Raw genomic sequence first — 25,215 nt, 5'->3', positions numbered from 1 at the left:
ATTGCCAGGCGTGCACCAGAGCAAGGCAGGTAGTGAGGACAAGAGACAGGAGCAGTGTCATGGAATATACAAGTTATAGGTATGCAGCGCTAGATAAAGTGATATCATAAAGACAAGGATTGATGTACGTTCATAAGTGTTCATAAACAATAAATAAGTCCCAAAAGAAAGATGGTGTTCCAATAGCCGATAAGGCCAAGCAGTATATATAAATGCTGAGTATTCCGTGAAGTAATAGTACAATAATGTAGCGCTATATCAATAATATACTCCTAATACATATTGGATAAATATAAACAACATATTAGTGTTCAGTGTGAAATATAAATTGATAATATATAGTGAACCAATTTCTAAAATAAAGTGAACACTCAAATGTGATGGTGGTTATACTCAATATTATAAATAATAATCCATACAAACAAAAAACGTTAGTGAATGGTGATTATGCTCAATATTATTAATTGTAATCCATAAAATATAAATAAACTAAATTCATTAGTGAAAAATCAAGATATAAAGTCCATGCAAAAAACGTGATGGTGCCCACGTGATCTTCACTCTAGTGGAGTAACAAACACCAATCTTCAAATGGCAGCAATGCCTGCTCACCTCAACACCCTGACCCACACAGGGCCAAAGGGCTAAATTGACAATATCAGGTCCTCTGGATTCCTCTTCTCATCACAGGGACCATAGGATATAATACACAATTCCTCCTCTATAAGCCGCACCTTGTCCACTCCACCTCCGCTCAGGGTAATATATATGAGATATAAAGCAAAAAGCCTTCCATTGTGCAGTATTTTATTGAATATATCCGAACAAAACAATTCACATTGCACTCACATGTGTATCCAGTTCAAAAAACGCCTGTCACCTCTTCATATGGGTATACTGCATGGTAACTGGGTGTACTAAGATGGCCGCTGCAACCGGAAATGCGTCTACTCACACCGGAAAAGACGTAACGACGCGCTGCGTCACATCCCTCGCAAATAAAAAAGAGTACTATCAGAAATGTTAGGGTACATGAACTAAACAAAAATTAAATATGCTGGGGAAAAAAAAAAAAAAGGGAGTGAACATACAAAATATAAAAAATATATATAAAAATATATATATAAAAAAAATATATATATACAAAAAAAAAATTATAAAATTCCCTTTTTCTTTTTTTTCCCCTTTTTCCTTCCTTTCCTTTCCTTCCCTTTCCTTCTTCTTTTCCTTTTAAAAGACTAATGGGGCCTATATAAAGAAATATGTACATGTACCATGCATATACATCCATAGCTACGGTTCACAAATACAAAATTCTAACATGAAAAATATTGTATACTACCTATTCATAAATATTAAAAAGCCATACATGTAAAATTATTATTAAAAAAGGCAGTAAATATCAATAAATTTAAAGCGACAACACACAGAATAAAATAAATAAAGGTATAATTAAAATTCACTAATAAAACAATTGAGATCAAACTCTACATTAAGGCCATAAGGTGACTGCGTGTGCATAATATAGATCCACCTAGATTCTGATTGGCTAAGAGATCTAATTATATTACTACCTCTCCAGTGTTTTGCATATTTTTCTATACCCCAAAAAAATCAAACCAGAGGGATCTTTATTATGTTGTTGTAAAAAATGTTTGGAAACACTGTGTTTTGGGAACCCATTCTTAATATTTTGTATATGTTCCCTAATGCGTTTCCAAAGGGGTCTTTTAGTTTTCCCTATGTATTGAAATCCACACTCACAGTCTAAACCATAAACAACTCCTTCAGTACGGCAGGAGATAAAATCTCTAATCTTATATTCTGTGCCGTCATAATTGGATTTAAACATCTTTCTTTTTTTATTTTTACCCTTAGTTTCCCTACATGCATAACAATGTTTGCACGGGAAAAACCCTTTTTGGTCTAAAAATGTAATTTTGTTTGTCCTATTTGGTGGGTTTAATACATTCTTTACCAACGTCGTACGTAAAGATGGTGCTTTTCTATATATAAATTTAGGGAAATCTGTTAAAACTTTATTCAGAACGGGATCTGCTTTTAAAATAGGCCAATGCTTAATAAATATTTTCTCAATTTTTTTAAAATGAACATTATAATCCATAATTATGGCTAACTGGTTGTCAAATGTGTAATTTCTACATCTATCTCCTATCAATGTCTTCCTCTTCATATTTTCAACTTCAGTAATTTTATTCTCAATCTCTTGTCTAGAATAACCTTTTTGGATAAACTTGTCTCCAATAATTTTTGCTTGTATCTTATAATCCTCTAGATTGGAGCAATATCTCCTAAGTCTAATTAATTGTCCTTTTGGTATATTACATATCCAGGGAGGAAAATGGCAACTGTCCACAGGTATAAAGCCATTCCGATCAACTTCTTTAAAATAAGTTTTTGTAATAATTGTACCTTGTTTAATGGAAATATTAAGATCTAAAAAATTAATTTGCTCCTTGTCATAAACCCAAGAAAAATGGATATTGCAGGAATTATTATTTAGTTTATTTAAAAAACTGAGTAAAGAAATACTACTCCCCTTCCATATGATGATAACATCATCAATATATCTGTAGTATAATGCAAGTTCATTCGGGGGTTTGTTATAAATCGCATTCTCTTCCCAATAGGCCATGTATAAATTGGCCACGCTGGGGGCAAACCTGGCCCCCATTGCAACACCTTTAATTTGTTCAAAATATGTTTTGTTATACCAAAAGTAATTGTGTAGGAGACAAAATTCTAGACATTTCAATATATACTTCCTTTGGGACCAAGATAAATCACTGTATTCTCTAAGTCCCCAGGTGACCGCTTCTATGGCTCCATCATGATCAATAATTGTGTATAAAAAGGCCACATCTGCACTGGCCAGCAATGTTTCTGCATTACCTTCTACCTTATCCAATAATTGTATTAAATGTTTCGTATCTCTAAGGTAAGCTTTAGTTTTTTTGACTATGGGTTGCAAATAAAAATCAATATATTGTCCCAATCTGGCCCAAATTGACTTTATCCCATTTACAATTGGTCTTCCCGGAGGTTCCTCTACATTTTTGTGTATTTTAGGGACTGTATAAATAATGGGTATCCTGCATGTTTGGGGGACCAAATACTTAGCCTCTTTTTTTAGTGAGAATTTTCTTATATTCTCCTTCCTGAACCAGTTTAACTAATTGTTTTTTATATAAAAGAGTGGGATCTTTAGGGATAATTTTATAGGTGGTGATATCTTCCAATAGTTTTTCTAACTCTTTTGAATAATAGTCTTTAGATAAAACCACTATCCCACCACCCTTGTCCGCTGGTCTAATGACAATATTATCTCTACTGGAAAAAAATAGTGAAGAGCTTATACCACATAAATAAATTAAATTAAAGTGCAACCCATAGGTTGTAGTAAAAAAGCCTGTTAACCAAGAGGATAATGTGAGTGTAACAATTTATGGTGTTTTACCCTTTCTAAATAAATATACTACACTATGGAAAGTTTTATGTTTTTCTATGAGTCTGGAGTGGAGAATTAAGAGAGGAGAAGGAATAAGGAGTCTGCCAGAGGAGATATACCACTGAGGTGGAAACTGCTTTGGGGCCCTGTGTGGGTCAAGGAGGGGAGGTGAGCAGGCATTGCTGCCATTTGGAGGATTTAATTTGCACCTAGAAGTGGAGATCATGTGTGTTTTTAAAAAAAAGCACAGAGTCACATGCATGGACATTTTGTTCTCTTTTCACTTATGATGTATATAAAATGTGTGTGAATTAGGCACTATTTTATGTGGATAATTGATATACTATATAATTTTTTATTTACTAATTTATTCACATTTTGTTGTGTTATATGCACGGTATATTAGGTTTCTTCACAGTGTGTGTTGAACCATTAAAGCATAATTACATTTGGTTGCACTATTTTTTTCTCCCATTAGAGGGAGGTATTAGTGTGTATTATATAGATTTGTCACAAAAGAATATGAAATTTATAATATTTTTTGATTGCACTTTAATTTTATTTATTTATGTGGTATAAGCGCTTCACTATTTTTTTCTTTTTGTTTGGACTTGTTGGTATAAGTTGAGGGACAGCAGCTGTATAATAATAATCATTCCATTAAGCGCAGGAGGATTTTTTACATTTTATTATCTCTACTGGATAATCTCTTAATACCGATTTGTATTCCAGTATTTACTGATAATTTAGGAATCTTAATATTATTCAAATCCTGGTTGACCATACGTTTAAAAACTTCGATGTAATTGTTATTAGACAATTGAGGGTTAAAAAGTGACTTATTCTTAAAATGACTGTGTGTAATGCCGCTACTGTAACCATTAGCTAAATTTGTTTTGGCCCCTGGTAATCCTAAAAAATACTTTTGAATATTTAATTTGCGGATGAATTTTTGGGCATCAATATAGATGTCAAAGTTATTAGCTGCCTTAGGTGGTGCATATTTGAGGCCTTTATCCAATGCCATAATTTTTTCTTTTGTTAAATCCTGTCCGCTTAAATTAAACACTCCCTCCCCTATTGTTCTCTTTTTCTTTTGTTGTTTCCTCCCAGGCCCTGCATCCTCTCTTCTGGGTGGACTTAACCACCGTACTCTTTCCAGACTTCTGTCCCTGTCTAAAAAATCTTTTTGTGGTGGATCATAATTCAATGGTTCATACCTATTGTACAATCCTATGGGGCTCCTTCCTTCACCATTGTGAGGATACCTATTGTACAATCCTGTGGGGCTCCTTCCTTCACCATTGTGAGGATACCATCTTTCTTGTGGGTATTGCCTAGGACTTCTTTCCTGGTAGTAATTATAAGCTGGTCTATGATAGTAATCTGGTCGTGGTGGACCATAATTGGCCATTGTTTGATAATAATTAGGTCTAACCCACTGAGAGTTGGGTTTCCATCCATTTCCTCCTCCTTTTCCTTTATTCTTTTTATAAAATGGACCGCCATTTTTTGGTTTCCAATTTTTATGAGGAGTTTGATAGGACGGCGCATTATAATACTGATATTCTCTTTTGTCTTGGGTATTCCTAACCCCTTCTTTAGGTGGCATAGGAAGACGTCTTGATGTATCTACTTTTGTTTCCTTAATCGGGGTGGTATTATTGGATGCTATTTCTGCGTCTATAAGAGAATTTTGCCATTTAAAAACTTGTTCTTTCTTAAAATCATTAAGATCTCCTTGGTATTTTTTAATCTTATGATGTTTTATTTCTTGATCTAATTTCTTTAGATCTCTATTTAGTCATTTATTAAATGCACCTATATCTAGAGAGTCCTTCATTGGTTCTATTTTGGTCTTGATTTCTTCTATTTGAGACTCAAAAGAAAACAGAGGAAGATGAGAAATTTTAAGTAAAAATCTTAATAATTCTAATCCTTTATCCTGAAAAAAATTAAATCATTCCTCGGTCGCTTCAGTTTACAACTCATTATAAGTGCAGGAGGATTTTTTTCCATTGTCTCTAGTACTTACCGCATCACCTTTTGCAGCTATAATGGAAGTGGTTCGGTTTGTGGAAAACAGATCCATTAATATAGAGAATGTTTTTAATAAAGAGGTTAATACCTCCAATACAGATTTGGATAATCTGTATAGGAAATTGGGGCATTTAATGGAAAAAAGTTATCCACATGGTGGGATATGATACCTCAAGGACAGATTAATTCCTAGAAGGTTTAGGTGGGGTTTATGTGATGGGTTGGTTGATACTAAAGCTACCGAGGAATGGTTTAATTTTTTTCAGGATAAAGGATTAGAATTATAAAGATTTTTACTTAAAAGAAAACAGAGGAAGATGAGAAATTTACAGTCTCAAATAGAAGAAATCAAGACCAAAATAGAACCAATGAAGGACTCTCTAGATATAGGTGCATTTAATAAATGGCTAAATAGAGAGCTAGAGAAATTAGATCAAGAAATAAAACATCGTAAGATCAAAAAATACCAAAGAGATCTTAATGATTTTAAGAAAGAACAAGTATTTAAATGGCAAAATTCTCTTATAGACGCAGAAATAGCATCCAATAATACCACCCTGATTAAGGAAACAAAGGTAGATACATCAAGACGTCTTCCTATGCCACCTAAAGAAGGGGTTAGGAATACCCAAGACAAAAGAGAATATCAGTATTATAATGGGCCGTCCTATCAAACTCCTCATAAAAATTGGAAACCAAAAATGGTGGTCCGTTTTATAAAAAGAATAAAGGAAAAGGAGGAGGAAATGGATGGAGACCCAACTCTCAGTGGGTTAGACCTAATTATTATCAAAAAATGGACAATTATGGTCCACCACGACCAGATTACTATCATAGACCAGCTTATAATTACTACCAGGAAAGAAGTCCTAGGCAATACCCACAAGAAAGATGGTATCCTCACAATGGTGAAGGAAGGAGCCCCATAGGATTGTACAATAGGTATGAACCATTGAATTATGATCCACCACAAAAAGATTTTTTAGACAGGGACAGAAGTCTGGAAAGAGTACGGTGGTTAAGTCCACCCAGAAGAGAGGATGCAGGGCCTGGGAGGAAACAACAAAAGAAAAAGAGAACAATAGGGGAGGGAGTGTTTAATTTAAGTGGACAGGATTTAACAAAAGAAGAAATTATGGCATTGGATAAAGGCCTCAAATATGCACCACCTAAGGCAGCTAATAACTGTGACATCTATATTGATGCCCAGAAATTCATCCGCAAATTAAATATTCAAAAGTATTTTTTAGGATTACCAGGGGCCAGAACAAATTTAGCTAATGGTTACAGTAGCTTCATTACACACAGTCACTTTTTAACCCTCAATTGTCTAATAACAATTACATCAAAGTTTTTAAACGTATGGTCAACCAGGATTTGAATAATATTAAGATTCCTAAGTTATCAGTAAATACTGGAATACAAATCGGTATTAAGAGATTATCCAGTAGAGATAATATTGTCATTAGACCAGCGGACAAGGGTGGTGGGATAGTGGTTTTATCTAAAGACTATTATTCAAAAGAGTTAGAAAAACTATTGGAAGATACCACCACCTATAAAATTATCCCTAAAGATCCCACTCTTTCATATAAAAAACAACTAGTTAAACTGGTTCAGGAAGGAGAAAATAAGAAAATTCTCACTAAAAAAGAGGCTAAGTATTTGGTCCCCCAAACATGCAGGGTACCCATTATTTATACAGTCCCTAAAATACACAAAAATGTAGAGGAACCTCCGGGAAGACCAATTGTAAACGGGATAAAGTCAATTTTGGCCAGATTGGGACAATATGTTGATTTTTATTTGCAACCCATAGTCAAAAAAACTAAAGCTTACCTTAGAGATACGAAACATTTAATACAATTATTGGATAAGGTAGAAGGTAATGCAGAAACATTGCTGGCCAGTGCAGATGTGGCCTTCTTATACACAATTATTGATCATGAGGGAGCCATAGAAGCGGTCACCTGGGGACTTAGAGAATACAGTGATTTATCTTGGTCCCAAAGGAAGTATATATTGAAATGTCTAGAATTTTGTCTCCTACACAATTACTTTTGGTATAACAAAACATATTTTGAACAAATTAAAGGTGTTGCAATGGGGGCCAGGTTTGCCCCCAGCGTGGCCAATTTATACATGGCCTATTGGGAAGAGAATGCGATTTATAACAAACCCCCGAATGAACTTGCATTATACTACAGATATATTGATGATGTTATCATCATATGGAAGGGGAGTAGTATTTCTTTACTCAGTTTTTTAAATAAACTAAATAATAATTCCTGCAACATCCATTTTTCTTGGGTTTATGACAAGGAGCAAATTAATTTTTTAGATCTTAATATTTCCATTAAACAAGGTACAATTATTACAAAAACTTATTTTAAAGAAGTTGATCGGAATGGCTTTATACCTGTGGACAGTTGCCATTTTCCTCCCTGGATATGTAATATACCAAAAGGACAATTAATTAGACTTAGGAGATATTGCTCCAATCTAGAGGATTATAAGATACAAGTAAAAATTATTGGAGACAAGTTTATCCAAAAAGGTTATTCTAGACAAGAGATTGAGAATAAAATTACTGAAGTTGAAAATATGAAGAGGAAGACATTGATAGGAGATAGATGTAGAAATAACACATTTGACAACCAGTTAGCCATAATTATGGATTATAATGTTCATTTTAAAAAAATTGAGAAAATATTTATTAAGCATTGGCCTATTTTAAAAGCAGATCCCGTTCTGAATAAAGTTTTAACAGATTTCCCTAAATTTATATATAGAAAAGCACCATCTTTACGTACGACGTTGGTAAAGAATGTATTAAACTCACCAAATAGGACAAACAAAATTACATTTTTAGACATTGTTATGCATGTAGGGAAACTAAGGGTAAAAATAAAAAAAGAAAGATGTTTAAATCCAATTATGACGGCACAGAATATAAGATTAGAGATTTTATCTCCTGCCGTACTGAAGGAGTTGTTTATGGTTTAGAGTGTGAGTGTGGATTTCAATACATAGGGAGAACTAAAAGACCCCTTTGGAAACGCATTATGGAACATATACAAAATATTAAGAATGGGTTCCCAACGCACAGTGTTTCCAAACATTTTTTACAACGACATAATAAAGATCCCTCTGGTTTGATTTTTTGGGGTATAGAAAAATATGCAAAACACTGGAGAGGTAGTAATATAATTAGATCTCTTAGCCAATCAGAATCTAGGTGGATCTATATTATGCACAGGCAGTCACCTTATGGCCTTAATGTAGAGTTTGATCTCAATTTTTTTTTTATTAGTGACTTTTAATTATACCTTTATTTTTTTATTCTGTGTGTTGTCGCTTTAAATTTACTAATATTTACTGCCTTTTTTAATAATATTTTTACATGTATGGATTTTTAATATTTATGAATAGGTAGTATACAATATTTTTCATGTTAGAATTTTGTATTTGTGAACCCTAGCTATGCATGGTACATGTACATATTTGTTTATATAGGCCCCATTAGTCTTTTAAAAGGAAAAGAAGAAGGAAAGGAAAGGGAAGGAAAGGAAGGAAAAAGGGGAAAAAAAAGAAAAAGGGAATTTTATAATTTTTTTTTGTGTATATATATATATATATATATATATATATATATATATTTTTTTTTTTTTTTATATATATATTTTTATATATATTTTTTATTTTTTATATTTTGTATGTTCACTCCCTTTTTTTTTTTCCTCGGCATATTTAATTATTGTTTAGTTCATGTACCCTAACATCTGATAGTACTCTTTTTTATTTGCAACATATAATTTTAATATTATGTATTTAATAAAGATTTTTAACATTGAGGTATTCCTAACATATGTATATAGTCGGGCTATTGGTATATAGCCAGTATGTGATTTTTTATAATATAAAGCAGTTTTAAAACATTCTATATATATTTATATCATTATTATGCACTAATATTAGCATCCGGCATGCCTATATATTAATATCTATGTTGGTGCCTTTAACAATTAGGCATCTGATTCAGGTAATGGTTAACCATGCTTCTTATGATGCGAGTGACGGGCTCCGGGAAAATGGCCACCGGGAGCCAACCCCCTCATTAGGATCATTGCCTGACAATATGTATATAAGCACCATGGTCACCGGTGGGCATTAACACTGAGGAAGTCACGAGGGACGTGACGCAACGCGTCGTTACGTCAATTCCGGTGTGAGTAGACGCATTTCCGGTTGCAGCGGCCAATGTGAATTGTTTTGTTCGGATATATTCAATAAAATACTGCACAATGGAAGGCTTTTTGCTTTGTATCTCATATATATATTACCCTGAGCGGAGGTGGAGTGGACAAGGTACGGCTTATAGAGGAGGAATTGTGTATTATATCCTATGGTCCCTGTGATGAGAAGTGGATTCCAGAGGACCTGATATTGTCAATTTAGCCCTTTGGCCCTGTGTGGGTCAGGGTGTTGAGGTGAGCAGGCATTGCTGCCATTTGAGGATTGGTGTTTGTTACTCCACTAGAGTGAAGATCACGTGGGCACCATCACGTTTTTTGCATGGACTTTATAGCTTGATATTTGACTAATGAATTTTGTTTATTTATATTTTATGGATTACAATTAATATTATTGAGCATAATCACCATTCACTAACGTTTTTTGTTTGTATGGATTATTATTTATAATATTGAGTATAACCACCATCACATTTGAGTGTTCACTTTATTTTAGAAATTGGTTCACTATATATTATCAATTTATATTTCACACTGAACACTAATATGTTGTTTATATTTATTCAATATGTATTAGGAGTATATTATTGATATAGCGCTTCACTATTTTTAATAATTTGAGCACATACTTTATGGTATAAGTTAAGTGGCAGCAGCTATTAGCAGGTTTTATACAACTCATTATAAGCGCAGGAGGATTTTTTTCCATTGTCTCTAGTACAATAATGTACTTACCAGAAGTACATACAAACTGCACGTTGTATGTATATAATCTGTAAAATCGTCAAGTTCTGGTCACCGGTATGGCGTCATCTGGTACAGTGGTGGACTCTCCAGGATGATGTCAATCACACTCAGGGTCCATCTCAGACTCACCAGTAGATCCAACACCGTCCAGACTCCAGAAATCACTCCACCTTAAAAGGCTCATAAAATAATGAGCCAGGGAGGCAAGATGGTGCTGATAGTGTAGTATCGTTTTATTTAAATAGAATCCAAATACATTGAAAGGCACTCACATAAGATAAAATGGCTTTCAGGCTTTCTCCATGGATGTATAGTCATCAGAATAGCGTCACATTGAGGGATTCCCCTGACATGTTTTGTGCAGAACGCATGTTCTCAAAGGGGTAGATCCCCTCAGTGAGATGCCAGATTAAATAGATACAGCCGCGCATGCGCAGAAGCCGCCACGTGCCACTGTGTGCGATCGCGCGTGCGCGAATGACGTCACACGCCGCGATCAATATGCGCCAGCGTGCACTGAGAAGCACACCGCTGGTCACATCATCTCTGCAGACCTGATTCCTCCCTTAAACACTACGCATGCGCGAATGGACACACATACAGCATAATGTTATAATACAACTAATAACATTATCTTAAAGCCAAAGGGTTACAATTCCTAAGATATGGTTAATTTATAACATATACGTACATAATATTAGCATTGGCTATAAATATCATCATTTACCATTACATTTTAGGCTACATCATGATCGAGAAGTAGAAAAGATAGAATTTTGGGGTATAGTTAAACATAATTCACACTGGAGAGGTGATAACTTAATTCGTGAAATAAGCAAAAAAGAATCATTCTGGATTTATGAACTGGGAAGTTTAGCACCAGGAGATTTGAATAAAGATTTTGACCTTTCATGTTTCATTAGTGATATTTAAGAAAAGGATAATGTATTTAATTGTTTATGGCTGCATGATTTCTGGGGTTCTCTGTATTATACGTATATTTCATTTTATTATTTTATTTATTTTATTATTATATTAAAATATTATGTCAAGTATTTATTATTATTATTTTTAATTTTATATTAATATTTTGTAAAATGCATTATTTATCATTTATTATTTATTTTTTATATATATTATATATGTGTATAATACTTATTTCATTTATTTATGATTTATTCATTATTTCTCTATTTTGTTATTGTAAAAGTCTAAAGCATTTAGAAAGGATCATTTAAGCCTTTGTAGTCCGCGGAGTCATGATACAATCTATCGTTCCGGGATGAGCGTAGTTACTAATCAAATTGAAACATATGTGTCAATGGAGAGGAGAGACTGATTGTTAGTGGCCCCAAAAACATGGCCGCCTCCTATGAATCTCCGGGAAAATGGCGGAGTTCACATATATAAGCCAGTATCAGAGGAGTGACTGTCCTATCACAACCCCCTGATGAAGCCACGTGACCTATGGCGTAACGCGTAGGGGTGGGGCTACGACGTCACTCGGAAGGAAATAGAGTAAACGGCAGACGGCAAGTACATGCCTCGGCTGCTGGCAAAGGCTTTCATATCACTTGAGCGCATTTTAGATGTTTTAAATGTGAGTGTATTACCTGGCTAGTGGGAATAAGCGCACAGCTGAAGGAGGGATCAATCCCTGCAGGGATAAGCAGCCCACACAGGATATCTGTATTCATCTAAAAGGAAGGACCTTACAACTTATCCATATAGAGTTAATTCTGGCAGGTTCCAAGGAAGGGGAACCACAAGTGTGTATAGCCTAATTGTAGGCATTAAAGGAGGTGAGCATACATCTTTACAAATTGGAGGATTCACTGAAAGTCACAAATTGAAGATTGATAATCACTCAGTCACAAATATTGGACTATATTTGATCGATGGGACTATTATTATATATATTAAATTGGTTTGATGGTATAATATATTTTTATATAACCTGGTCACTTATGTATATTGATCCCTTATTATAAATTTAAGGGGTGTCACATTATAGTAAGGATACATTATTTTGATATTGTGTTATTAAGGAGCGCAACATTTAAAGGTATATTATTTTATGTGCACAGTTGAAGTTATGTGTTTAATGTTGGCGATCCATTTGAAATAATTGAGTTTGGCTCGCAAGTCACACAAACATATATTATTTCAGAAAGGACTGGGTACGTTCGGAATGTCTTTTCCTTAGCCGTCGATCTAATTGGGTAGCGATCTGGATCAGGTCCTCCGGGGAGGAGGGAGTTTCCACCCTAGCTAGTTCGTCCTTAAGGGATTCAGACAGGCCTAGACGGAACTGGCATTTTAGTGCTGCATCGTTTCACCCAGTGTCGGCTGACCATTTGCGTAATTCCACAATATAGTCCTCCACAGGCCTTGTTGTAAAGCATGGAGGGTGAACTCAGCAGTGGAGGTCCTCTGGGGATCATCCTAGAGAGCTGCCATGGCTTCGAAAAATGTGATCACGGAGTTGAGTGCGGGGTTTTTTTGTTCTAGTAGGCTGTGTGCCCATGATTGAGGTTCGTCAGACAGGAGATGATGAACCCCACTTTAACCGCCTCTAGTGAGAAGGTCCTTGGTTGCAATGCGAAATACAGCTCGCAGGCGTTTTTAAAGGCTCAGAATTTGCGTCAGTCCCCTAGGAAGCATTCAGGGATGGGGACCCTGGGCTCTGGAGGCGGTAGTACCACAGCAGGTGTAGCGGTTGGAGGCGGACTGGCTGGTGCGACTATAGGGCTTGGACTAACCAACGGACTCTGGTCTGCAGAAGTCGCTGAAGTAGTAAGCGAATGTAGGCATCCTTCTAGCTGGAAGTATCCTTCCTGCAGATCTTTAACTGCTTGCGTGAGGGCCGTCATCTGTTGGCATAGGACCTCTAGTGCGGAAGCACCTCTCTTGGCCTCAGACATATTGGCTGGTTGATACGATCACGTACCTGGTGACCGAGGCCAATGGAGATAGGGCTTCCCTTGCGGTTAAGTTCCAGACTCCCCTGAAGGTGGGACAGCAGGAGTCAGGCCCAGAGTAGTACAGGTCGCCTGTGGGAGTACTTGTTTAGTGGTCCACCCAGGAGCACAGCTGATGCGCTGAGATGGGGTCTGCAGGCAGGAGCGCCTGTGCGAGGTATGCAGGTCTTCCAGAGAACAGAGGATCACAGGATAACCAGTTCGAGCCAAGGTCGGTTGCCAGGTGGGGATCGGAGCAGACGTAGTCAAAAGGGATAGCCGAGGTCATACACAGAGCAGGAGAGAAGATCCGTTAGACAAGCCAGGGTTAGGCCGGGGTTAAACAGAGCAGACAGGTCCAGGAGCAAGCTGAGTCGTTAACAGGAAATTACAAGTCAGGATAGCAAGGGAACGAAGGTACTAGGGAGCCAAAGATCAACCAGCACCTGAGAGTAGTGCAGGGCTTCCTTACAAAGGCCGTTTGGCGCCAAATTTGAGCCGATGTGAACTTCATGCAAGGTACTGGCAGGGGTGCCAGGTCTCCTAACACCTCTGCCGAGGAGAGAGCCCTGACAATATGTTAAAGCTTGTGCGAGGAGTTTTCAATCTGCTCTAGGAAGATGCAGGACCCCTGACCTCTCTCTGGACAGTGCTGATTGGCCCTGTGCTGAACACGTACTCTCCCAAGAAGAAAAAAAACCTCTCTAGCCATGCACACCAAAGTGAGCATGTGCAGAGTGACTCCACACGATATATGTTTTTATCAGGAGACAAGACGGGGGACACTGGAAGAAGGGCAGGATAAGAGAAGTCAGGATCAACCAAAGTGTTTACACAATGCAAGGGATTACCCCTTAGGGTTAATCCACAGTTAGTATAACAAGCATGCTTTACTGATTTCACTGTTGTGGGTCTAGTAACACTTTAAAAAGTTTTAAAAATGTAATTAAAAAATTATTGAATTATTTTTTTTTTTAATATACTGTTAACCGTCTATATCCCTGATCACCACCACACCAATAATGACGCTGTACTGCAGCGGTGACCGCAAGTATGTAGAAAAAACCCCCCAAAAAATACATTTTACTTAATTTATTAATTTTCCAAAAAATTGCGACAAAAAGATAACTCACCATGCCTCTTACTATATACCTCAGACTGTCAGAGGGGTGATTTGGATGGTATTCTGTCCTAGCCATTTACAAATATCTATGTGTGTGTATATATATATATATATGTATTTATATATATATACATATATATATGTATTTTATCTGACTATGGGGCCAATGTTTGGACAGAAAGGCCTCATGCATTCCTGGAGGGAAGTCAGGATTTAGGCGAAGAGAAGTTAGGGGGTTAGGGGCGTCAGAGATGGAGGCAGACTTGCAGGCCAATCGGAAGGTTTTCAAGGTAGGTCCCAGCACTGGGTGTGTGAGGAGGACCTGAGGTGTATGCTTCGCCAGAAGCCAGGGGATCGATGCTAGTGGGAAGGGTGAAAAAGAGTTTTCTATGCCAGTCAATGATTCGGGAGAGGTGGCAGGCCCAATAATAACGTTATGGGTCAGGGAGCCCTATCCCTCCTTTAAGTTTAGGAAGGATCAATTGGGAATACGAAATGTGCGGACTCTTATGATTCCAGAGGAACAATGAGCACATTCTCCTACAGAAGGTAAAAAAGGCGGGCGGTAATTGAATAGGCAGGGTTTGAAAAAGATAGAGGAGGCGGGGAAGTACGTTCATTTTGAGTATTGCGGCCCTCCCGAACCACGAGAAACAAGGGCAGTGCCACTTATTAAGGTCTTCCTGTATGGAACGGATGGCTGGGATGAAGTTTTTGGCATATAGGTCGTCTAGATTATGAGTAAGCTGTATGCCAAGGTAAGAAAGTTCTTCCTTTTCCCAGTGAAATGGGAATTGAGACTGGCAAAAATATACCATGTCAGGCGAAAGAGTGATGTTAAGGGCATAAGACTTAGAGTAATTGATTTTAAGGTTCGACAGAAATTGGAAGAATGAAAAATCTTTCAGCAGGTTGGGCAGGGTGGTTCGGGGATCCACAAGAAACAAAAGAATGTCATCCACATAAGCAGCAAGTTTGTATTCTTTAGCTGCTGCCGTAATGCCTTTGATATCGGGATTCAAATGAATTTTACGCAGCAGAGGTTCCAAAGAAAGTACAAAGAGGAGCGGGGAGAGGGGACAACCCTGACGCGTCCCATTGCCGAGAGGGAAGGGGTTTGACAAGTGGCCATTCACTCCCACCCGAGCTGTTGGACCAGAATAGAGGGCCATAATGAAGTTGAGCATGTGTTCACTCAAACCGATCGCCTGCAGAGATGCTTTTAAATAGTCCCAGGCCACCCTATCGAAGGCCTTCTCTGCATCCAAGGAAAGGAAGAACCCGGGGGTGTTGGAGTGGCGAAGCCAGTGGAGATTGAGGGCCTTGGTGGTATTATCTCTTGCTTCCCTACCGGGAATGAAACCCACTTGATCCAAGTTGATCAAGGAAGGGAGTAAGGGAAAGAGCCGTTTGGCAAGAATCACAAATAATTTGACATCTTCATTCAGGAGGGAGATGGGCCTATAATTGGAAACCAGGGTATCATCCTTGTTACATTTGGGTATGACGGTGATGTGTGCTTCTAAATGTCGATGTCGTGGCAGGGAAGATGAGGAGAAAGTGTTGAAGGCTGAGAGAAAGGGGTCGCTCAGGATGTCCAGAAAAGATTTATAGTAGGCTACTGAAAAACCGTCAGGGCCCGGACTCTTACCAGGTTTCATTTGTTTGACAGCACGCTCCAGTTCGTCAGAAGCTAAATCTTTTTCCAAGGAACGAGCCGTATCCTCAGAAAGAGCTTTTCCGGGTTTGTCGTTTTCCGGTGGGGGATGTTCAGGGGGGAGGTTGTATAGGAAGTTGTAAAACTGCTCAAAATGAGAGGCGATATCGACATTGGAAGTAGCAACGGCACGTCTGGACCTCAGATTTTGTGGACCGTTATACTTGACCTTTTTGCACAGAGGCCTCTGGCCAGGAATTTCCCGCTTTTATTCGCAAATTCATAATATAACTTCTGAGACATAATGTATCTATGTTTGGCTGCCTTGCCTAATTCGGTTAGGAGTTGCGAGCAGGCATTCGTGAGTTCGGTCAGTGTCAACGCGGCTTGAGTATGTTTGTGGGCTTTTTCTAGGAAATTAATTCTGTCCGTAAGATGTTTTATACACTCTTGTCTGTCCCGTTTACGTTTCGTGGCTATAGCTATAAGGGCTCCACGGATGACGCATTTATGAGCTTCCCACTGCGTAAGAGAGGAGGTGTCTGGAGTACGGTTCGTTGAAAAGTATTCAGCCAATTTGGAACGAATTTCTGCTTCAGTTGTTAGGTCCGAAAGAAGAGAGGTGTCCAGTCACTATAATTTAGAGCTTGAGTGTTTTTCGGGGAACCGCAGTGTCATGGTTATGGCATGGTGATCTGATAAAACCATCGGCTCTATAGAGGCGGCGTGGAGGAGTGGAAGATCCACTTGTGATAAAAAAGTATCTATCCTGGAATATTTCTTGTGCGGTGGAGAAAAGAATGTGTAGTCTTTGACATTAGGGTGAAGGATTCGCCATGAGTCGTGTAGTTGTAGGTCTTGTAGTTGCATGCGAATCTGCCTAAGAGATTTGTATGGCAAGAAGGAACTGCCCGAAGAAGAGTCCAGCAATGGGCTTAAAGGGTCTCCCCCCAAAATCAGCATACCTGACTGAAAGGCGTAAAGAGAAGCAGTGGTCGAGCGTACAAAGGAGGCCTGCTTGGAATTGGGAGTGTAGAGATTAGCGAACGTGGGCCTATTGGCAAACGCGCCTTTTAGGAACAAAAATCTGCCTTCGGGATCCGGAAGAGAGTCCGTCCCCATCAACGGGAGATGTCTTGCAATCAGAATGGCTACACCCTTTGATTTAGCCAACGGATTGGAGGCATGAAAGACTGTTGGAAAGCTGTAATTAAAGAGCTTGGGAATGGAGTCTTGATGGAAATGTCTCTTGAAGGAAGATGACATCCGCTCTTTGTACAGGTAAGAAAGCAGGAGGGAGCGTTTTTCAGGCGTGTTCAAACCTTTAACATTAAGAGAAAGAACTTTTAAGGACAACTGTCCCGACAAAGAATTGGAGGAGGGCATGTCCATAGTTTTATGTGTAACAAGCCTGGTGGGAGGGAACACTGGAGGTCAGGGAAGCGGGGAGGGGAAGAAAAAAAAAAAAGAGAGAAGAAAGTGAGAAGAAAAGAAGAAGTAATAACCGGCGTGAGGAGTAGACCCGCTAGTCCACTTAAGGGTGGGAGGGACAAAGAGAGAGATGAGAACAAGAGGGAGAGAAAAAAGGAGAAACAATAGCAGTAGCCGGCTGAAGTCAGTAAGAGCTCTCTGAGCCTACTGTGTGGGACACGAGGTGGGCATAGATCCAAAATGGGGGAGCCCGCCGGCTGGTGGACTCTAATGAAGAGGAAAATGTTGGAGTTGGGGAGGGAGGGCGAAGGTAGGGCAAACAGTACGGGGAACTACTAAGGCCAGACAAATGAGGTAGTCTTGCAATCCTCCCCTGAGAGAATGGATGACCCGTGCTTCCTTGGGGAGTTTGAATGAAGTGAAAAGGGGATAACGGCAGTGTGGGGGATGGGTATCCGGCCACAGTACACAGCGGATAAGTGTGGGTAGATGTCACCTATGTAAAAATGAGTGGAGTATAGACTGAATCGTGACCTGCGTAGTCAGAGATATTGCTACGTTGAAAATGTGGTCGAGAGCAGGCCAGGGTATGCGACAAAGTGTCCAGGAGCTCAGGCTGGAACAGGTGTGTGAGGGATTCCAGGGTGGGAGATCCTAGGCCCACAATGGTGGGAGCACAGAAACAAAGGGTTCTCTTGAAGTACTGCGGAAGTGAGGTGTGCTGATTTGGAGCCGGCAGTAAGCTGGTAGTTCGCTGCGGTTGAGAGGGCCAGGAGAAAATGGTCCATGACTCCTAAGCTTCATGTCGGGCCTTCAGTGTGCAGGAGAGGCCGTCGGGCTAGAGATGGCAGTAGAGCCTCTTTCGGGAGGTCTCGGAGGGGTCGTGGGGACAGAGCGGCATCGACGAGAGAGTGGACCTTGCCAATCCATTGCACTGGTTTCCAGTCTGGTTTCTGCGGCAGATGGAAGCCGCATGGTTCTGTACCAGTCAGGAAGGTTTATCAGTGGTATATCCAGAGAGGCGCAGAAATTGGGTAAATCTTCAGGAACACGCAGATTGACATTGCGCCCGTTTGCTTGTGCAGAGAGGCAGAAGGGAAATCGCCACCTGTAGGGTATGTTGTGGGAGCGGAGTGAGTCCAGTAAAGGGCCAAGTTCCCGCCTTTGTTGTAGGGTCAGATTGGATAAATCTTGGAATAGATGTATTTCCGACCCCTGATACAGGAGACGTCTTCTTTCTCTGGTGCTTCTGAGGATGTCCTCTTTAAGTGGGAAACTAACTAGGCAGCATATTATGTCTCTGGGTGGGTCGTCATCTCTGCCCCTGGGATGGAGCGCTCTGTGTGCACGTGCCAGGTCAATTGAAGTCGCAGGCGGACGACCTAGAAAGTCATTAAAGATGGCCACCACCGTTCTGTGAATATCGTTCGGTTCCACAGATTCTGGTAGGCCGCGGAGTCGGATATTATGTCTGCGTCCGCTGTTATCTAGATCCTCAATGTGTCTGTAAAATTCTCGGATATTTGAAGCGTGTGACGCTGTCATCTGCTGTATATCAACTATGGCATCCGTATTTTGTTTGGAGGAGAGTTCCAGTTCCACCCCCTCTAGTTTAGTGCCCAAGGAGTGAAGGTCATCACGTAGGTCATTTAGGGCAGTGGTGAACGTCACCTTTATGTCAGCTGCCACAGCATGAAGGTCTCTCAAAGATAATGTGTGGGTGGCTGAGGAGAGATCATGCTGGGGGACAGTGTCTGGCACTGTGCCCGAGGCTGTGCTCTGTGAGCTAGTAGCAGCTGCAGAGGGAGGAGGGGGAAGGGGGAAGAAGAGGGAGAGATGGATGCCTGTGGCCTTTCCCTCTGCTGGCAACGGAAGAGCTCCTTTATGTGTCTGGCCTGGCGCTGATTAGGGGCCCGAGGGGATCGTGACTGGGATCCGGAGGCGTTCCGGTCCGTTTTCCCCATCACTTCACACCCCCCCCGCGCTCACCCGATCCGCTGTGCAAGGAGTGAAGTTGCCTCCGGATCGCGGCAGACCACGCCCCCCAGTAATGTTATTTTATTGTTATTTTTTGATATTACCATGACCCACCACCAAATAAATTATCCTCCTAATGTATGTGTATATTATTTGTTTGTGCCCATAGTAGGGCCAAGAAAACGTGGGTGTGTGTTTTTTAATCCTGCCTAAACACATGTACACTATGGATTCTATGTATAAAACCTACACCGTGTGAATGTGTCATACATCCACACAGTCAGAACGTACATTTTTGGCATGGGGTTCCCCTTAAAATCCGTACCAGACCCAAAGGGCCTAGTATGGATTAGGTGAGAACCCCCATGCAGGGTTTTTCTTTTTTTTTTACGGCATTCTTTTGTTTACATTCAGCTGTCCGCAGGGAATCACACTGACAGCTGAAGAGTCATCGGTTGTTAACAATGCGGGCTGCTGCTCACCCTTTAACAACTTGCTGTTCACTGCTAAATGCCAGCACAAAAATTGAAAAATGTTGGCAAAAATGCTAATATCAGCATTTTTCTGGCATTTTTTTAAACTCCTAGTGTGCATGTAGGCTTAGCTGGGGGGGACGCACTTTGTGCTAAGGAGTGATTTTTGGACAAATCTTGAATAATATGCTTCAATGGTCTGCTGATGCCCCATTTGTCGTAGTTGACTGACATAACCCATAAGAAGTTGATCATTGATTGAAAGACGGTTGTGCACTTTTTCATAGGATGGGAGAGTATGAAGCTGACGTCTGAAAAATCAGAGTCCTGGGGACGGGAAAGAAGAAGAGTTTCGGGATGTTCTGGCTTAGAGTCCCAAGAGGGTTTTATATTAAGTTTCATACAAATATATCAAATACGCTATTTTTCCCATTTTGATATTAGCGTGCTGTTGGAATGTCAAAGTTTACTCCTGCTCTCAAGCATCAATCTTAGTTGACAATGCCTACTGTACTGTATTTTATTCAGCAAGGCAGAAAAGAATCAGTTTTAACATAGGAAGGCTTTGTAGAGCAAGTCCATAGCATAAAACAAAACATCTGCTTGTTCAAACAACTGAACTTAGGTCTGTTCCTGACCAACAGGGTGTCCTGTAATGGCCTTTCCAACACAAACAGGCAGCACATATACCTTTTACTGTTCTGTGTGCTCTCCTTTTTTCACCTAGCAGCAAGCTCCTATGGCAGAGAAAGGACAAAAAGAGAAATTCCAAAAAGAGAAAGTCCTGAGCATCATTCAACTCACATATATAAAGTGCACAGCTGAGACTAATAATGAGGCCTAGCTGCCAGGTAAAATGTGGATCTAGGAATGGAGGCGTAGGCTGGCCATACATTATACAATTTTCTTACAATTTTATGTGAAATTTCCTTTAGATTTACCTTCAACTATGTAGTGCAAGGGCCTACCTAATTGTGTACAATTGAAAGTGTTGTTTAGGCTTGAGCTCATATTTTATGGTTTTTGGTATATCTAAAGGAAGATTGTAAAAGAAAAAATTGTATAATGTATGGGCAGCTTTATTCCCACCCAAAGATCTACAAAGCTTCCAGGCTCCCAGACTCAGAATAGAACTTGTTAGAATTGGGGTGAAATAAGATGGTTGTTTTCTCTACACATATAGTCATAAGCCTTGGAGCCCCTCACCATGTGTAAAGTGAGAAACCTTGGTGCCACATATACACTGTTCTCAATCCTGTTAGCCAGTGCTCCACACCACTTTCAATTTTAATTCGGGCCCCTAAGTTTCCAAAACAGGTGGATGAGGTCAGGGAAAAATGTTAACATAAATTAAGACATGCTATATATCCAAAAAGAGAAATTCCAAAAAGAGAAAGTCCTGAGCATCATTCAACTCATATATATTTGTCATTCTGTATACCACCACTGTATTGGGTTTAAGTGTAAAAATTAATTTAGTTCAGTTCATCTAAATAATGGTTATTATGTATGTATGAATGTTTACATTTAAGGATAATGGATTTGACAGTTATACTACATATATTTTTTTATAGGAACTGTGAGATGTAACATTGATTCTAGAAAATTACTTGTATTAATACTTGAAAGGATTGAGTATGAATAAGAAACAATAATGCTACAATAGTCCTAAGTTCTAAACCAGTAATAGTTGTTGGTCCGCAGTATCTACAGATGTGTAGACCATACAGAGACAAAAAGGATTTAAATATGGCATTACCTGCATACACTCAAAACAGTTGCCGCAGTCTGTGGTGACCTGGATATGCAATGACTGGTTTATGATTTTACCTTTGCCACAATGAATATGAATTCAGATGAAAGTTTCCTGTGTGTTTGATGGAGACCACAACTATAAACTTGCCCTTAAACTGTATTAAATTCAAAAGCAAACATTTATTATATTGCAGCTTGCCAATTCTTAGATGTCATGACTGCATTAATTTTCTTTTTTTAAGGCTTTCTGTCCTTTATTTTCACCTGATCTGGCCAGTACGTCTGTTTTTCAACAGAACAAGCTGTCCTGCAGATTTAGCAGTTAGAGTGTTAAGACAGACCATGCTGATGCTTACAGTGATCAGCTTTTATTTATGTAAAACCTTTATCCCAAAACAACAAAAGAACAGTTTGCTGTAACTGCTTATAAAGTGTTAGCTGGAGTTTTTCTTCAGTTTGTTAGTGTATCAGTGTATCATTGTTAGAAAATCAGTGCATCTAACTCTACCCTCCCCCAGACTGACAAAGCTGCTGTCCAAAGGTATCTGTGTTGCTTCTTCATCCAGACTGTAGGCACCCTAATAGAGGAGGTGCTTAACTGGAAGGATCATCAGGTGAAAACGAGTCTAAAAAAGAAGACAAATTCAGCCACAACATCTACAGATTGGTAAACAGCAACATATTACATTTTCGGTTTTGGGTTTAATACCTATTTACACCTCAGAGGGAAGAGTGGGAATCAACTTGAGATTACAATAGTAGTGGGTGCCTCATACACTCATCTTTTATAGGGTAAAGTAACCAATAAACCTTTATTGATGTTTAATGTGAAGTAATGCAGTTTTGTTAATGTACATGAGATCAGTACATATTGTTTTTGGAAAGGATATGTTTATATTTACTGTTAAATGAAAAGGTAAATAAGACCACATTTTGGCTTTCTCTGTATATCAAGTGGATGTTTTTGTTAAAATAGTGGATTATAAGAACCAATGCTCCCAAATATTTGAAGGAATTCAAAAGTATAAATGACAGTTATGACTTATATGACCAAGAGGTACATCATCGGTGGAATTCAATGGATTTGAAATTGCTAATCATGTGTGTATGTCTAACAATACACGTGTGTATGTCTAAAAAGGTTCTGCAAAATATATGAGAATGTCGTCATAATGGATAACTGCTCCCCAGATTTCAGCAGTAGACTCCATTAAACAAGGTGTCATACACAATATTTTAAAAAGATTGTTGTCTGAAATGGTGGAACAATTAATGTTTGACACAGATTGGTCATTTTTTAAGTATATTTTTTTCATTTATATTCTTTCAGTCTGGACATTTTAATGAAGACATGATTCCAACTGTTGGCTTTAACATGAGGAAAATCACTAAAGGAAATGTAACTATTAAGGTAAAATTTACCATGTCAGCTTTCTAACCGTGGTGTATCATTTTGATAAAACTTTGTTCCAATCTTTTAGTTAAGTTTAATGTGAACCTGCCACAATAAATGAGTGCATCCATTACTTCCAGTTATTTCCTTTTGTTATGCTCTGAAATTACTTGTTAGTGAGTCACTGACCTGAAATAAGCTTGCATGGCAGAAATTCTGACTTCACCTGTTCTAGATTAGTAACTCAATAAGCCCTGGTTCACACTGGTGCGACTTGTCATGTGATTTGACAGTTTCAAATCGCATGACAAGTCGCACCCTATTGTCAGCAACTGAATCTTTCAAATTGGTGCGACTTCGACTTTGCGGTGCCGCACCGTTTTGAAAAAAGTTTCCTGCAATATTTGTTGCCATGTCAAGTGCAACTTGCATAGACATCTGTGCATGAAGTTTCACAGATGTCATCCAAGTCGCTCCTGAAGTTACACTGACATTCGGTTTTGAAATTGTGCGATTGTCGCACAATTTCAAAGTTGGATCCAATGTGAACCAGGACTAATGCCCTTTTTACATAGAACACTGTCAAGCAACAAAATCAGGCGGTTGACACTCCTTTTTTTTCTTGCCTCAGCCACCTGTCAAAACCAGGCAATGGCTTCCAGATAACCCCATACATATAGTCAAGACTGCGAAGCCACTGTGCTTCACGGCAAACACCATCTGCCCCATCGAGGTGAATGCTGTTTGCTACACAACCATGGCTTTCAGGGATTTCACTGTGAGATCTCACTTCAAACAGGTGTGCAGGAGGCAGCATATCCCATCCCGTTCACATACTAACCTACGAGCCAGCCGATGGGACATGTTCCATCGCAGATGACGGCCCTTGTAAAGAGCAAAGCCAGAGAATAAGCCAAGGAACTAGCAACTGCAAAAAGGAGTCATCAATTTTAGGGTCCTTTATCATCAATTTAAAGTGGAAGCGAAGGCCACAGAATGAAAACATTGTTCTGTGCAAAAACTCCAATGCATGCATTTTAAAACATCACCAAAAGAAAATAAATTATTGTGCGAGTACAATGAAATTGTCTTTTAAAATCAGTTTACATGATCACATTGTCTTGCTTTCTGTTTTAAGACGCATCCTAGCAGATGAACAGTTTCCAAATGATACCATGTTATATAGTTGAATGACAACGGAAGAAATTTTCTCTGCAACACATGTAATAGATGTGATACAGCAATTTGTTGTCAAACTCTATAAGCAGGAGAGGTGACCCGGAGCTGATGCCACTGTAGAGATCTCTCCAATGTACACAGTGTGGCACAACTGGAAATCGTGGATTCGCTGGATATTGTTTTTGTGCCATCTGTACAGTCCCTATGAACTTTTATCCAGATTGGACTACATTTTGTAGATCTAAAATTTTGGAAATAATATGATAACGCCTTTTAAAGCTAACTGCAGTGGAAATTAGAGCAAGGTTTTTCTCTTCTCTCCTTTTAATTCTAAACGTTTCCTATGATTTCCATTGCAGTGGACCTTTCTTTAACTTTACAGCTCTAAAGGAATGTATAGAACTGTAACATACATCAATATTATATTTTAAAGATAATCAGCTTGTTAATTAGCAACCTCTATAAACCATATGTTGCACGAAGAAATAGACAATATATAAATTAGGGACATGGTTGATCATCCAGTCTCTGCTCACAAAGAGGGTCTGGGGACAATGGTTTTTTCATTCTTATTTTAGAGTACAGGATTCAGCAAATCCTGTACCCAGCATAGATTCTGACAATTTTGCACCTGCCAATTGTTCAGGCCTGATGCCTGAACTGTTCATATAAACAGACCAGGTCTAAGGAAAAAAAGGCAGCATTCTCCGTGTTTGCTGCAGTAATAGACATCCATGGGCAGGGTTTCACTTGAATTA

At 38.9% G+C, this 25,215-nt stretch overlaps 1 protein-coding gene across 5 annotated transcripts in view; it reads left to right on the top strand.

Moving 5' to 3' along the window:
- The window catches only part of LOC149445363 (ADP-ribosylation factor-like protein 8A), a 480,831-nt gene that overhangs the window by 63,471 nt on the left and 392,145 nt on the right, over positions 1-25,215 (top strand). For 4 of the 5 annotated variants that reach the window (XM_089653882.1, XM_089653879.1, XM_089653878.1 and 1 more), the window contains exon 2: positions 23,216-23,296. The exons of the other annotated variant lie outside the window; for it this stretch is intronic. In XM_089653882.1, coding sequence (XP_089510008.1) covers positions 23,216-23,296 — 81 coding nt within the window. The remainder of the gene's footprint in view (positions 1-23,215; positions 23,297-25,215) is intronic. 5 annotated transcript variants of the gene reach the window in all.

The sequence above is a fragment of the Staurois parvus genome, unplaced genomic scaffold (assembly GCF_062004578.1).
Source record: "Staurois parvus isolate SC_StPar_1 unplaced genomic scaffold, SC_StPar_1.0 ptg000725l, whole genome shotgun sequence".
Lineage (NCBI taxonomy): Eukaryota > Metazoa > Chordata > Amphibia > Anura > Ranidae > Staurois > Staurois parvus.
This window is presented reverse-complemented; position numbering and strand designations above follow the sequence as displayed.